The following is a 12,435-nucleotide window of genomic DNA, read 5'->3' as shown; positions in this document are numbered from 1 at the left end:
TATAACACAATTTATGAAAACTCACACAAAATGCATTATTAAAAACAAAGGACAGAAGAGATAAAAAGACCAGAATATAAGGATTTGCTTTTGTCAAAACATTGGACAAAGTACAATAAAAGATATTGATGTCATGTAATCTTAGACATTGATTGCATGCATATGACAAGGTAGTGCTTAAAAAGTAATTGTATTCATTTAATAGGGCAGCATACGCTTGAGAGCGTCCAGTACGGTGACTGCCAAAAAGTTTCAATGGTGCAAAAATATCTGGACCTCTGGAATGAAACAATGTACCGTATGTAATGTAATGTACTGTATGTCTTCTCTATTACAGAAATCAGCCTGCAAGAGAATAATACATCTTTTGAATAATAGCTCTTTTTTCAAGTAATTCTAGACAAATAAATAACTACACAATATGAAATCATATCAGCTTAGCGCCCTAATGCCGGTCAATTTAACGGCCCAATGAAAAACAATGAAAACCAAAACAAATGAATGTGCTCGGCGTGGGAATTCGATATGCCTCCGTACCGCACGGAATGCTGCATACCGAATAATCTAAAAACGAGCACATGTACTGTTACACCCCTAGCGGACGTATGTATTAGTGCTGTGAAAATGAGACGGGCTTCTCTTGTTTTTGGAGGAAAGTCTTGTATCAATTTTGCATCAGTTCCAATGTCATTTTCACTCTGGCAGTCCGTCAACGGCAGGATTCTCTGCAAATACTATACTGGTCATTCTCATCTCAAAATCACATCTACAAGTTCTTCTACATCAGGGGTCTCAAACCCGCGGCCCACGTGCCATTTGCAGCCCACCAAATCATATCTTTCGGCCCGCGACTAGACCCGCAACATCCGGGCAAGCTCTTAGTAAACACCAACACTGAACTAACAGTGGTGTTATCGCGTGGATGTATTGTGAATTGTATCGTATCGTGAGGTACCCTGAGATTCCCAGCCCTACTCCCAATACTTGATGCGGCCCAGCCTCACCCAGACTCTACCTCCACTGGCCCCCAGTGAAATTGAGTTTGAGACCACTGTTCTAGATAAAATGTCACGATTGCACAAGAATATAACTCCTCTCTCTTACCTCTTAGTCATTTTTGCATTCTTACATGCGCTCATAATACGAAACGTACGCTACACGTAGACAGACAGGACATGTCATCATGAATAATACACAACAGCATGCAATCCTTAAGCCTTTGCATTTAAGCATTTAAAAGGATATGAATGTATCAAAATTTTAATAGCTATTTGCCTAACCGGATTAAAAGGACTTATGAAGTACAAGGCAGGTGTGGCACTAAAACGGAAGATTGTCTTCCCTTTATTTAGCACTATAAATGTCTGTGGAGAGAAGAAGAAAAAGAGAGAAAGAGGGAATTAATCAGTTCAAAGCCAAAGGCAAATGTATGCAACACAATAAGATAATCATTAGAATTAGAAATGCATGGTCAGTGTATACCACCAGAGATTTTCTGCATTTGTCCTGCATTACGTACAATTAGACCTCTCCTCAGTTGAATCAATTATTTGGGAAAAAACGTGATCAGATTGTCAGGGATACATTGTAAAACCCTAACTGAGATCTTCAGTAGTTATGTGAACATGTTCTAAATAAAACTATGATTGGCGCTATGCACACAAAACACCTCAAAAGACAATCAATCTAATGTATTCCGGTGGGATACATGACGTAGATAAGCCAGGATGAGAGATCATGTGAGCAACTGCACAAAACATTCAGATCATACAGTCTTTTTATACTCACCAAAACACATTTGAAGAAAGAAAACCGGCTGCCAGGTTGTTTCTATTATTAGCATGTTGTCCCATTAACTCACCTGATTGATCACAATGTGTTTTTTTTTTTTTACTTTTGTCCACTGGATAACCAGTATGTGGTTGCATGCGCGTATGTGTGCACGTGTAAAGGCATCCTGCGTTTAGCTGCCATCGCCCATGCAGTCCCCACCCATGCTCAGCTGAGGTTTTTTTGAGAAACCAAAAGAAGCTGGCAAGCCTCTTACTGTGGATAACCTCATAATTGTTTAAATAAAATATGGTGAATCGCATGAAAGTTTAATGAGACGCTGTGCATTTTCACAAGTGATATGGGCCCGCGTGCTTTAACAAGGCCGCCCTCACTACATTAAGCCCTGCAGAGTATGCTGAGGGCTGGAGATGTCGAGTCAGTTATTGGGCAGGGGAGGGAAGTCACATGACTCATGCAGACAAAACGTATCCAAGAACCAGGGGTGGACTTACCATTAGGCAAACACAGGCAATTGCCTGGGGACCCGAGATTTCCAGGGGACCCCAACATCTCATAAAAACATATTATTGATTTTTTTTGTACTTCTGCTTTAGACTTGATTTTCAGGTCACCCTTGCAAATGAGATCCTGATCTCAATGGGATTTATCTGGTTAAATAAAGGTTAAATAAAAAAAATAAATTCACATGTTTAAAACTACATAAAAATGCATAATCTATCATGTTCGTTTGGACTCCTTTCTCATGCAGTGGACTATTCCAAGTTACTGCGCATGTGCAAATTGATTCAGGAAGACGGTAGAAATAACAAACTAGTTGGTGCGGTTTTAGAGAAAAATGAAGTGGAGTTACCCCAGTGGAGCAGAGAAGAGGAGCAGCGTTGCATCTGAGCAACACATTCAATGGTGCCTGCTGGGCGCTGCAATGACGTCAGCCTCCTTCTGGGCTCTGGTCTTCTCTGGCTCCCTCTGGTCGACAGAGGCAGCATTGCAGCACCATCCATCCCCATTCATTTTCTATGCCACTTCGTCTCCAATGAAATGCTTTGCTCAGACAAAATGCATTATGGGAAAACTTTTAAATAGTTGCTTTTTCTCATTTTAAACAAGTATTGGTACATGTTTGTATATTTATTATAAACGTATTATTATTTATACCTTTTGAGTGTTAAGTCGCTGTGTGATGAGTTTAATGTTCTTAGGTGACACTGTGAGTCAGACTGTTATATTTAGTAATGATCTCCTGCAATTTCCAATGTGTTGACAAGCACGTCATGAGTTTTTCCATAGCTCATGATTGGTTCCTGGCAAATAAACAGCTGCCTGTTCCTCACAGACTTGTGCGCGCCACAATATGCCATTTTATGACGTGGACATGTGCAGCTTATAGATGTACTGTTTTTTCCTATAAATTTAGTGGGTGTGGCTTATACACCGGAATTTACAGTACAAGTTCCTACAATTTTTTTTTTTTAGATATTTTCTTATTTGACAATGTCACTCTAGCATAGTTGTCACTTTCACTCTCTCGCATCGCAGCGGTCTTCATCCACGCACGTAACCACTGTGGAACACATACACAACAATGGAGCGGTAGCGTGCAGTGATACCAACGCCGAGAAAATCGCACCTAGTGATTGAGAGGTCTGATTCTTTTTGAAGAGGCTTTTTTGTGATGCAAATGTATCACTCTTTTTAACGCATATTGTTTTGAGAAGTCAAACTCTTTACTTAAGTGGCCCCATCAACTAACCGGAACTACTTTTCTCATCACCGACCAGAACTCAGCTTATGGGACGAAGTGGGGGGAAAGTCACCATTGCTGCACTACACTGCTGGTGGTGAAGTCATACAACTTCATGTCAAAAAATCCAAACTATCTCTTTAAGGGTTTTAACGTATTGGTAAATTATGTTACATTAATAATAAATAATGAATGTATAATAATTAGTGCTGCAAAGTTTATCGTTGACGGAAACATAGTTCGATGTACAGACAATGTAATACAGTGTTCGCTCGTTTATTGCGGGGCATAGGTTCCAAAAATAGCCCGCAACAAGTGAAATCCGCAAAGTACCCAACTTAATTTTTTTTACAATTATTATATATGTTTTAAGGCTGTAAACCATACACTTTATAAACTTTTCTCAGACAGGCAATAACATTTTTTCACATTTCTCTCTTGTTTAAACACTCTCAAAAAAGTTCAAACCTTTGTTTAAATTTGAATGATCAACTTTAATGATCAACACAAGGAATTATTAAGTCACTCACGCATGTTTCACTCCTGTGACCCTGCCTTTACATCCTGGCGTCGTTCGGCTGTACTGTAGTGTTTTTGTATCCTTGTTAAAACATATTGCTGCAGACGAACCGAAGATTCATTGACAAGCTAGCAAGCAAGCAATGACACAGGAGACATGGCAGGACGGCACAAAGGAGATTCATTGACAATGGTCTACAGCCATCAGAACGCAGAAAACAACAAACGAGAGAGCGTTGAGAGAGACACTCAACTTCCCACAATGCAATTCTTCTTAAAGGGCCAGGCTCGGCCTGTAACAGTGTTCATGCATTATAAAAATAAAAAAAAGAAGCACGAAAAAAATCAGCGAAAGGTGAGCTGCGATAGGGCAAAATAGATAGAGCAATACTATACTTCAAGTAGTCCTAAGAAATGACAAATAAGTAGTTAGTGCAAAAGTGGTTAGAGATAGCATTGACATTGACATACTGTATGCAGCAATAATTAATTTATATTTTGTAAACAAAAAAACATTTGTGGTGAAATAGCCTTTCCTTCTGCAGGAAAAGTTCTTATACTTTGTTGTAAAAGTCTGATCACCTTCGAGTGAGCTTGTTGTGTATGTACCCTCCACCTTCACAGTCAAATTCAGTCATTCATTCAGCAGAGCATAAAAATATATTGAATGCATTTGATTTGCTGCTAGCTAGTGCTAGTAGAAAGAAGAAGAAAAAAAGCTTTTCATCTGTGGAAGTATGTCAGTGACAAGTAAGGATGAGCGAATACACCACTATCTGTATCTGTATCTTTATCTGTTCACCCATCTAAACTATCTGTATCCGTAGCTGTAACCGGAAGTGTACTGTGTATATGTGTAAGTGATCTCTAAGACTTCATTATTTATCCATCTATCCATCCATTTTCTATGCCGTTTATCCTCATTAGGGTCATGGGGGTATGCTCAAGGCTATCCCAGCTGACTTCGGGCGAGAGGCGGGGTACACCCTGGACTGGTTGCCAGCCAATCACAGGGCACATATAGACAAACAACCATTCACACTCACATTCATACCTATGGACAATTTAGAGTCACGAATTAACCTAACATGCATGTTTTTGGAATGTGGGAGGAAACCGGAGTACCCGGAGAAAATCCACGCACGCGCAGAGAGAACATGCAAACTCCACACAGAGACGCCCCAGATTTGAACCCAGGTTCCCAATCTCCTGACTGCATAGCCAAAATACCAACCACTCAACCACCATGCGGCACTATTATTATTACTATTATTTCATTATTTTTTAATAGTCTGTGTGAAGTTGATGATTCATGCAAACATCGAGTGATGGCAAACAGGGAAATAATCTATCAGCCTTGTTCACTGTAGTTTTCTCAAAAGCACCGCATTCAGTACTACGAGCAAAGTTTTCCAACTGACTTTATATCACCAGCCAATTTATAAGCAAGCAGGCGGAAAAAAAAAAAAAACACCGGCAGTGATTGACGCACAAGCCGTAATCAGCTGTCTTGTCAAATGCACAACGTACGTTACGAAACAAGTTTACCAAGTAACTTTAGATACGAGCTGAGCTGAGGAAAACCTAAACAAAACCCCACACAAGCCGTTTTCAGCTCTGTCTTGTCAAATGCGCCGCCTACTCCTCTCTCTGGCTGTAGGGAGTCTGTCTAGGGAGGGGCGGTCACTGTGTATGACTGGCCAATCACAGAGCGTGAAGAGTGAATACATAAGTAGTTACCCAATGAGGATTTTCCTTCATCACGATTACGGATAATGACAAGCTGTACTCGTTTCATGCTCATACTCTGCAAAAATGCATCCGTAATGGATACTCGTCAAAAACGAGTATCCGGCTCATCCCCAGTGAGAAGCACCTTCCAGCTCACGCACACCCCCACCCCTTCAAGATGCAGTGGTACTACCAGTGCCTCCTGTATGACATTTTTATGTATTTTACTGTCTGATTAGCAAGATTAATGGTGTCACACTTCCATTAAAGACATTACATAGGCTGCAGAAAGTCATGGTGTATAATAAATGTTTCTGCAACATTATATTATTGGTGAAATGCTGACAAACAGAAACCAGGATGCGCCATGATCCAACTCAGTGTGCAATCAGACGGTAGGCGGGGCTTGCACACTAAAACGAGAAGCCACGCTCACAGTGGCCTCACCTTAAGTTTATTCCCTGTATTTTATCAGGAAATCTGCAAATTCAGTGATTTTTACTTGAGAAAATGTTTAAAAACAATTTGAATCATAAAAACATATGTTTAGAATACAGTTCAATTGACAAATATTAATATTCCTTTTATGTTATTCATTTTTGTATTTTTCATCTGACTCACCTGCCTACCCTGACCGCACGTCACTGGTTACACCCATGATATACATAAACACCCTCACACATGCGCACCAGTTTGACTCACACACACACACACACACACACACACACAACTGCCATGTATGCATCGAGTCTTTTTTACCCTCTGTAACGCATGACTAAACTGCTGCAAAGCTACTGAAAATTTCATAATGGGGCGCTGGGCGGGAGTGAGATGAGGCACACAGCGGCGAGATGGCGAGCGAGTGAAGCAAACAGACAGGCGGCAACTGTGGCAGCAGCAGGCTGAGGGGAGCACAGCGAAGGCAGCCAGAGCCGGCAAGCAAGCAAGCCGGCCGGAAGACGAGAGGAGGGGAGGGGAGGGGATGGATGGGAGATGAGCTGAGAGAGAGGCAAAGGAGAAGCGCCCGCCATTAAACATGGCTGCAACATCTGTATCATAAGGTTCATGGTGAATATTCAGTGAGCCCTCCCAGCACAAATCTTTTTACTGGCTAATGTGTTTTACTGTGTTATACACAGTGTACTGATATTGCTATTGAATTGTATAACCAATGTCCAAAGTCCACCATCCAATCAGATCAGTGCATCCCTAATTCATTCAATTTCAATTCATTCCATTATTTTGCACCTTGAACTTGAATTACTTTTACTGAGCTAAGCTGCAGCAGGACAGAGTGAAAGCAGCATATGTCAACCATTTCCAAGGAGGTGGATGTCGATATCAACACCATCGATACATGCATTCCACTGTGTGGCAGAAGCAATGTCACACCCGTTATCTTCGGTAAGTTTACCAACAGGAAATTCCAAACCGTACAGCTAAAACAGGGAAAGAAGATGAAATGTACAAACGTCAGTCTTTCTCGACTTGAAATACCATTGAGAAACTGATCATATCTATTTATTTATCTGTACTGTACAAACTCAACTTGAAACTGAAACCAGGTAAATAAAGCAAAATGGACTCTTCAGTACAACCGTAGTGAAGAGTCAAACTGCATGCTGAGTACGATAAATGAGTACATGTTGGCAGGTCTGCAGTAACATTGAAAGTCCTCCCTGCCTTTCACGTCCCCCGTGACCTTTCACCGCGCCCACCCCAGGGGAACCCGCCCCACTGCTTCAGAAGCCCTCAAAGTAGGAAATCGGGAAGGGGCAAACATTTTTTCACACCACTGTACATCTGGACAACAACAAAGGAAAAGAAAAAAAACAGTAAACTGCTTTTATTACACGGCGGCAAAATAAAACAATTAACGTTAAAGCCAACAAGAAATGATCAGTTATATAAGCACGTATGGAAACTACAATAACGTCAAGCTGTATTTGAGACAATCCATTGATCCCTTCAAAGTAACCGCAATCTCAGGAACTTGGAGCGATGCTGAGAAAGGCATGAACATTGAGCTGGAAGGATATGAAGTCAACTACATCAACAGGACCAATAAGAGTGGAGGGAATGTTACATTATTTCTTCATCTCCAAACCTTAACTCTACTGTAACACATTGTTATACAGGCTGATGATTTTCTTGTTACTTCAGATTCGGTAACTAGTACATGTTGAATACAGGAAGTGAGCGAGTGTATTAGCAATTGAGCTCTGCTTCTTCCTACTTCTTTTCGAACATGTGGAATTGTGAATTGTAACATGAAGTATTGCGATGTAACCTGTATGCATGTTCAAAATAAATGATACCATACCATATCATTTAATCCCCTCTTCCCCCGAACCCTTATGAATGGATCTGGGGCCTTACTTAGTGGGCCACCGGCCCTGCTGCCGGCCAGGGAAGGCTCATGGCTGCTGCGTCATCGCTCAGCCACGCCGCTAGTGGTCTGTCTCAGTGATGACAAGTTGTAAAGAAAAGGGCTCCAGCTGAAGATTTGCGATGACCGAGACTAACGGCTTTCTTTAACAGTTGTTTTTTTATCAGCGTCCCCTCCTTCCCAGAGGGAGATGAGTCAAGAACGACCTCACGGTGACAAAGACATACAGGGCAATGGTCTTCCATCAAGGTCATCCCCTGATCTGACGTCAGAGCAGCATCAGCACCACCCTCCAATCCTTTGATGTTACAAAGCAGACCTGATACAGGCTTGTGATTAGATTTGCCATGAAGCCCTGAGCTGACGTTGGAGGCAATAAAGCAGCTATAGAGGCAGTAAAGTGGAAACAAAGGCGATACGTGCGCTCGGTATCACTGGACAACTATGCCTGCTATCGTTTCCATCGTGTCTCCTGCTTGTGCATTACATAACAGTCAGCGTACACGGCAGGAGACGGCCACGTATGCGATGGAGACACATGCACTGCTCCTGAATGCACTCGTATCAGGACAAATCAGCACATAAGGGTTTTTTTTGTGCGCAGGTGTGGCTATATTTGAAGGTTCATGCTGACCTGGAGTTATGCAACACTGCTTTCAAAAGTGGAGCAGCATTTAGAGAAAATTGCTCGTTTTTCCTTCCTTAAAAATAGGATTACCGTGATAGATGAATTTAGCCAAAGCGTTTGTTTCTGTACATAAACAGCAGACTACATTATCATATCAATCAATGCACACACATCCATTTATGACCACACGTGTGTCCTAATGTAAAGAGAAGGTCTACTCTTCTAGAACACACAGGCGCCCCTCAGTAGGAATAGCTCATGTGGCTCAAAATGGCTGCACATTTCAAGCAAGTTGCACCCACCTTGTCTTTTTTACATATCTTTAATCGCTTTTATTCCGTTATTTTGGTATACACCAGCCAGAGGTTACCATGATGGAGTTGTGTTCAAGGTCACCCCACCACCGTCACAATGAGCGCACGTCACGTCACATGACACGCCATGAACTTTTTGGCCTTCTTTTGGGCCACTTCGAGTGCATTCAGCCCTCTACTGCTGCCTCTTTTATTTTCTTCCCCGCTTCATATTATTTCTTTGGTCTGTCGTGCGGAACAACAGTTCCACATACGTAATGATATGCTGCAACCTAATCAAGAGAATAAAAGCACACAGCACACCTGGTTGACACTATCGGTCTTGTAGGGATATTCTATTTTTAGCCATGGTAAATGACTCCGCCTGACCTGATGAAGAAGCTATGTTGGGCTATGTTTACACCAATCGCTACTGATCTAGCGTGTGTTTTCAGCTATATAAATAGTGTGGCATCATAGCAACATGTAACCTACCAATACATTTACAACACAACACACAAAACGAAGGACAAGAATGGAGCACATCCATCTTTTCGTGTTCTTTCTCCTGGCTGTTTTGAATAAGAAGACAACAAGCGTTGTTTGAAAAAAGATGCGTTTTGTGTTCTTCTTATCACACAGGAGTGACCATTCTCCACCGATCAACCAAAAGAGTGTCTAGCGCTGCCCTTTTCGTACTGAACATCTGCAAATGGAAACCCAACTGAAGGAAGCCAAAACGTAGCAGTTGGGATCGGTCATTTGGATGTTTTCCACATAGTACCTGCTTCATTGAAATAGTGGAGGTATGCGTGGACACGGCTCAACTTTGCAAACTGAACTTTTTCTTTACACCGCAAACTAGTTGAGACTGAATCAACAGCGCCTCCGCTGGTTGTAGCCAAGTAGTGCACTCAAGTTTACCCCCATTTCTTCAAGACACAATTAATCAAGATTCAAGATTCAAGATTCATCAACAACCACTTCCGCACAATCCACTGGATTCTTCACAAACAGTTAACCAAACTAATATGCCCATTCCATGCATGCACTCTACTCTGTCCTGCTTAACATCAAAGCACATCATTTACTTATGTGAACATTTCAGGTGTGTAACGCCAGCCACAGACCATTGTTACCACCATGTGAGCTACTGAAAACATTCCTTGTGCTTGGAATGCTCCAGATTGGGGTTTTCAAAGTGTGAGGTGGGCCTCCCCTGAGAAGAAAACTTCAGGGGAGGTGCAGAAGCTTGAGAAAAATAAAGAAACGCATATTTTTCAATCCAACTTCAGTTACGTGCAAAGCAAAATGAACACATTTTTCGTTCCAGCAGTGACAGAGTTAACAGAGTCTGGGGTGAGCAGACAACGCCACAAAATATGCTCAGAAAATCAATGTTTCAAGGGGTAGGGGAAGCCCAGGCAAATTATATTCTCTGAGGGGAGGCCTTGTTCGAGATGAGATGTGTATGAGATGTGTATGTGAAAATGTAGTATTTGAGTATTTGAGTAAACGGGACGTATGCCATTTGGAAACAGAGACAAACAGTTTTCAGTGTGATAAGTGACACTGACACTGACATAAAGTTTGCTTTTTATACTGTAAACATATTTTAGGCTCGATAGAGAAACAACCTGGCTTAAACCCGAAGACATCATAATGCAAGTGTGTGTTCTTCCACTCACTTTCTGAGAGTTCAGGTAGTACGGGTCCAGATCCTCCAGTGGTACCGCCACCATTCCTTTAGGGATGTCCCCATAGATGTAGGGCAGGCTCTTCCCAGCCTCCAGGTCGCTGTTGGGCTTGGGCTTGTTCTCGTCATCGTCGTCGCGGTAACTGCTGTCCTGCTTGGGTGGCTTCTTGTTCTTCTCCTCGTTGATGCGCTGCTCGAGGGCCACCAAAGATTCCACATTAAACCTCTTGAAGCTATCAGGTCCTGGCGGTGCGAGAAGGGGTGCAGCCATGTTTTCATCCTGCAACTACTTGGTCTTTAGGTTTGGACCATCCACTCTAGCAGCTCTGCAAGAGGCATAGAGAGGGAGGAAAAGAAAAGGTCAACTTTGCAACACACATTATGTTTCAGTTCTTCACAATGACTGTAGCTGGTCCACATACACGAGTAGGACTTTGGATGTATGAATAAAACTCCCATCTGACAAGGATGATTTGACCTCATTCCCCCAACCACCAACCCACCCCCCACCCCCACCTTAAAACATAACTTAACATGGCGAAAACACGAAACAGTGGTGAACCTTCCCAAGAGTGGCCGGCCAACCAAAATGACTCCAAGAGCGCAGGAACGACTCATCCAAGAGGTCACAAAAGACCCCACAACAACATCCAAAGAACTGTAGGCCTCACTCAGTTAAGGTCAGTGTTCATGACTCCACCACAACAAGACACTGGGCAAAAACGGCCTGCATGGCAGAGTTCCAAGACGAAAACCAATGCTGAACAAAAAGAAAATTAAGGCTTGTCTCAAATTTACCAGAAAACATCTTGATGATCCCCAAAACCTTTGGGAAAATACTCTGTGGTCTGACGAGACAAAAGTTGAGTTTTTTGGAAGGTGTGTGTCCCATTACATCTGGCGTAAAAGTAATGCTGCATTTCAGAAAAAGAACATCATACTAACAGTAAAATATGATGGTGGTAGTGTGATGAATGCTATTGAGATGCTGTGGCATGACCTTCAAAAGGCGGTTCATGCTGGAAAACCCTCCAATGTGGCTGAATTCAAACAATTCTGCAAAGATGAGTGGGCCAAAATTCCTCCAGAGCGCTGTAAGAGACTCACTGCAAGTTATCACAAACACTTGATTGCAGTTGTTGCTGCTAAGGGTGGCCCCACCGGTTATTAGGTTTAGGGGGCAATCACTTTTTCACACATGGCCATGTAGGTTCGGAGTTTTTTTCTCCCTTAACAATAAAAAGTGTAATTTTAAAACTGCATTTTGTGTCCCGTTGTGTTGTCATTGACTAATATTTAAATTTGCTTGATGATCTGAAACATTTAAGTGTAACAAACATGCAAAACAATAAGAAATCAGAAAGGGGGCAAATACTTTTTCACACCACTGTACATCGCTTAAGAAAACAAATGCGCACCATGATACATGGCGGCGGTAAAATACAACCGCAAGGTCGATACCAGATCATTGTGGTAACAGGATACGTCATGATGATAGTGTTTTGTACACCATCCTATATCCATTGTGTACAGCAATTGCCAAGTGAGCTACACAAACATTAATAGTACAATTTATCCTCAGGTTACATGTGCAAATGACACAATGTGAATCTCTGTGGGTTTTTAGGAAACAATAATACAATC

General features: G+C 42.0%; 1 protein-coding gene across 4 annotated transcripts in view; it reads right to left on the bottom strand.

Annotated features, from left to right (window-relative positions):
- The window catches only part of scn8aa (sodium channel, voltage gated, type VIII, alpha subunit a), a 55,690-nt gene that overhangs the window by 39,966 nt on the left and 3,289 nt on the right, over nucleotides 1–12,435 (bottom strand). For all 4 annotated transcript variants that reach the window (XM_054772646.1, XM_054774332.1, XM_054771838.1 and 1 more), the window contains exons 2-3: nucleotides 10,784–11,117; nucleotides 1,247–1,364 (exon numbers count right to left, since the gene is read on the bottom strand). In XM_054772646.1, coding sequence (XP_054628621.1) covers nucleotides 1,247–1,364; nucleotides 10,784–11,062 — 397 coding nt within the window. In that variant the 5' untranslated portion in view covers nucleotides 11,063–11,117. The remainder of the gene's footprint in view (nucleotides 1–1,246; nucleotides 1,365–10,783; nucleotides 11,118–12,435) is intronic.

This window comes from Dunckerocampus dactyliophorus, chromosome 1 (assembly GCF_027744805.1).
Source record: "Dunckerocampus dactyliophorus isolate RoL2022-P2 chromosome 1, RoL_Ddac_1.1, whole genome shotgun sequence".
NCBI lineage: Eukaryota > Metazoa > Chordata > Actinopteri > Syngnathiformes > Syngnathidae > Dunckerocampus > Dunckerocampus dactyliophorus.
The sequence above is the reverse complement of the archived record's forward strand: the minus strand, read 5'-3'. Positions and strand labels throughout refer to the sequence as shown.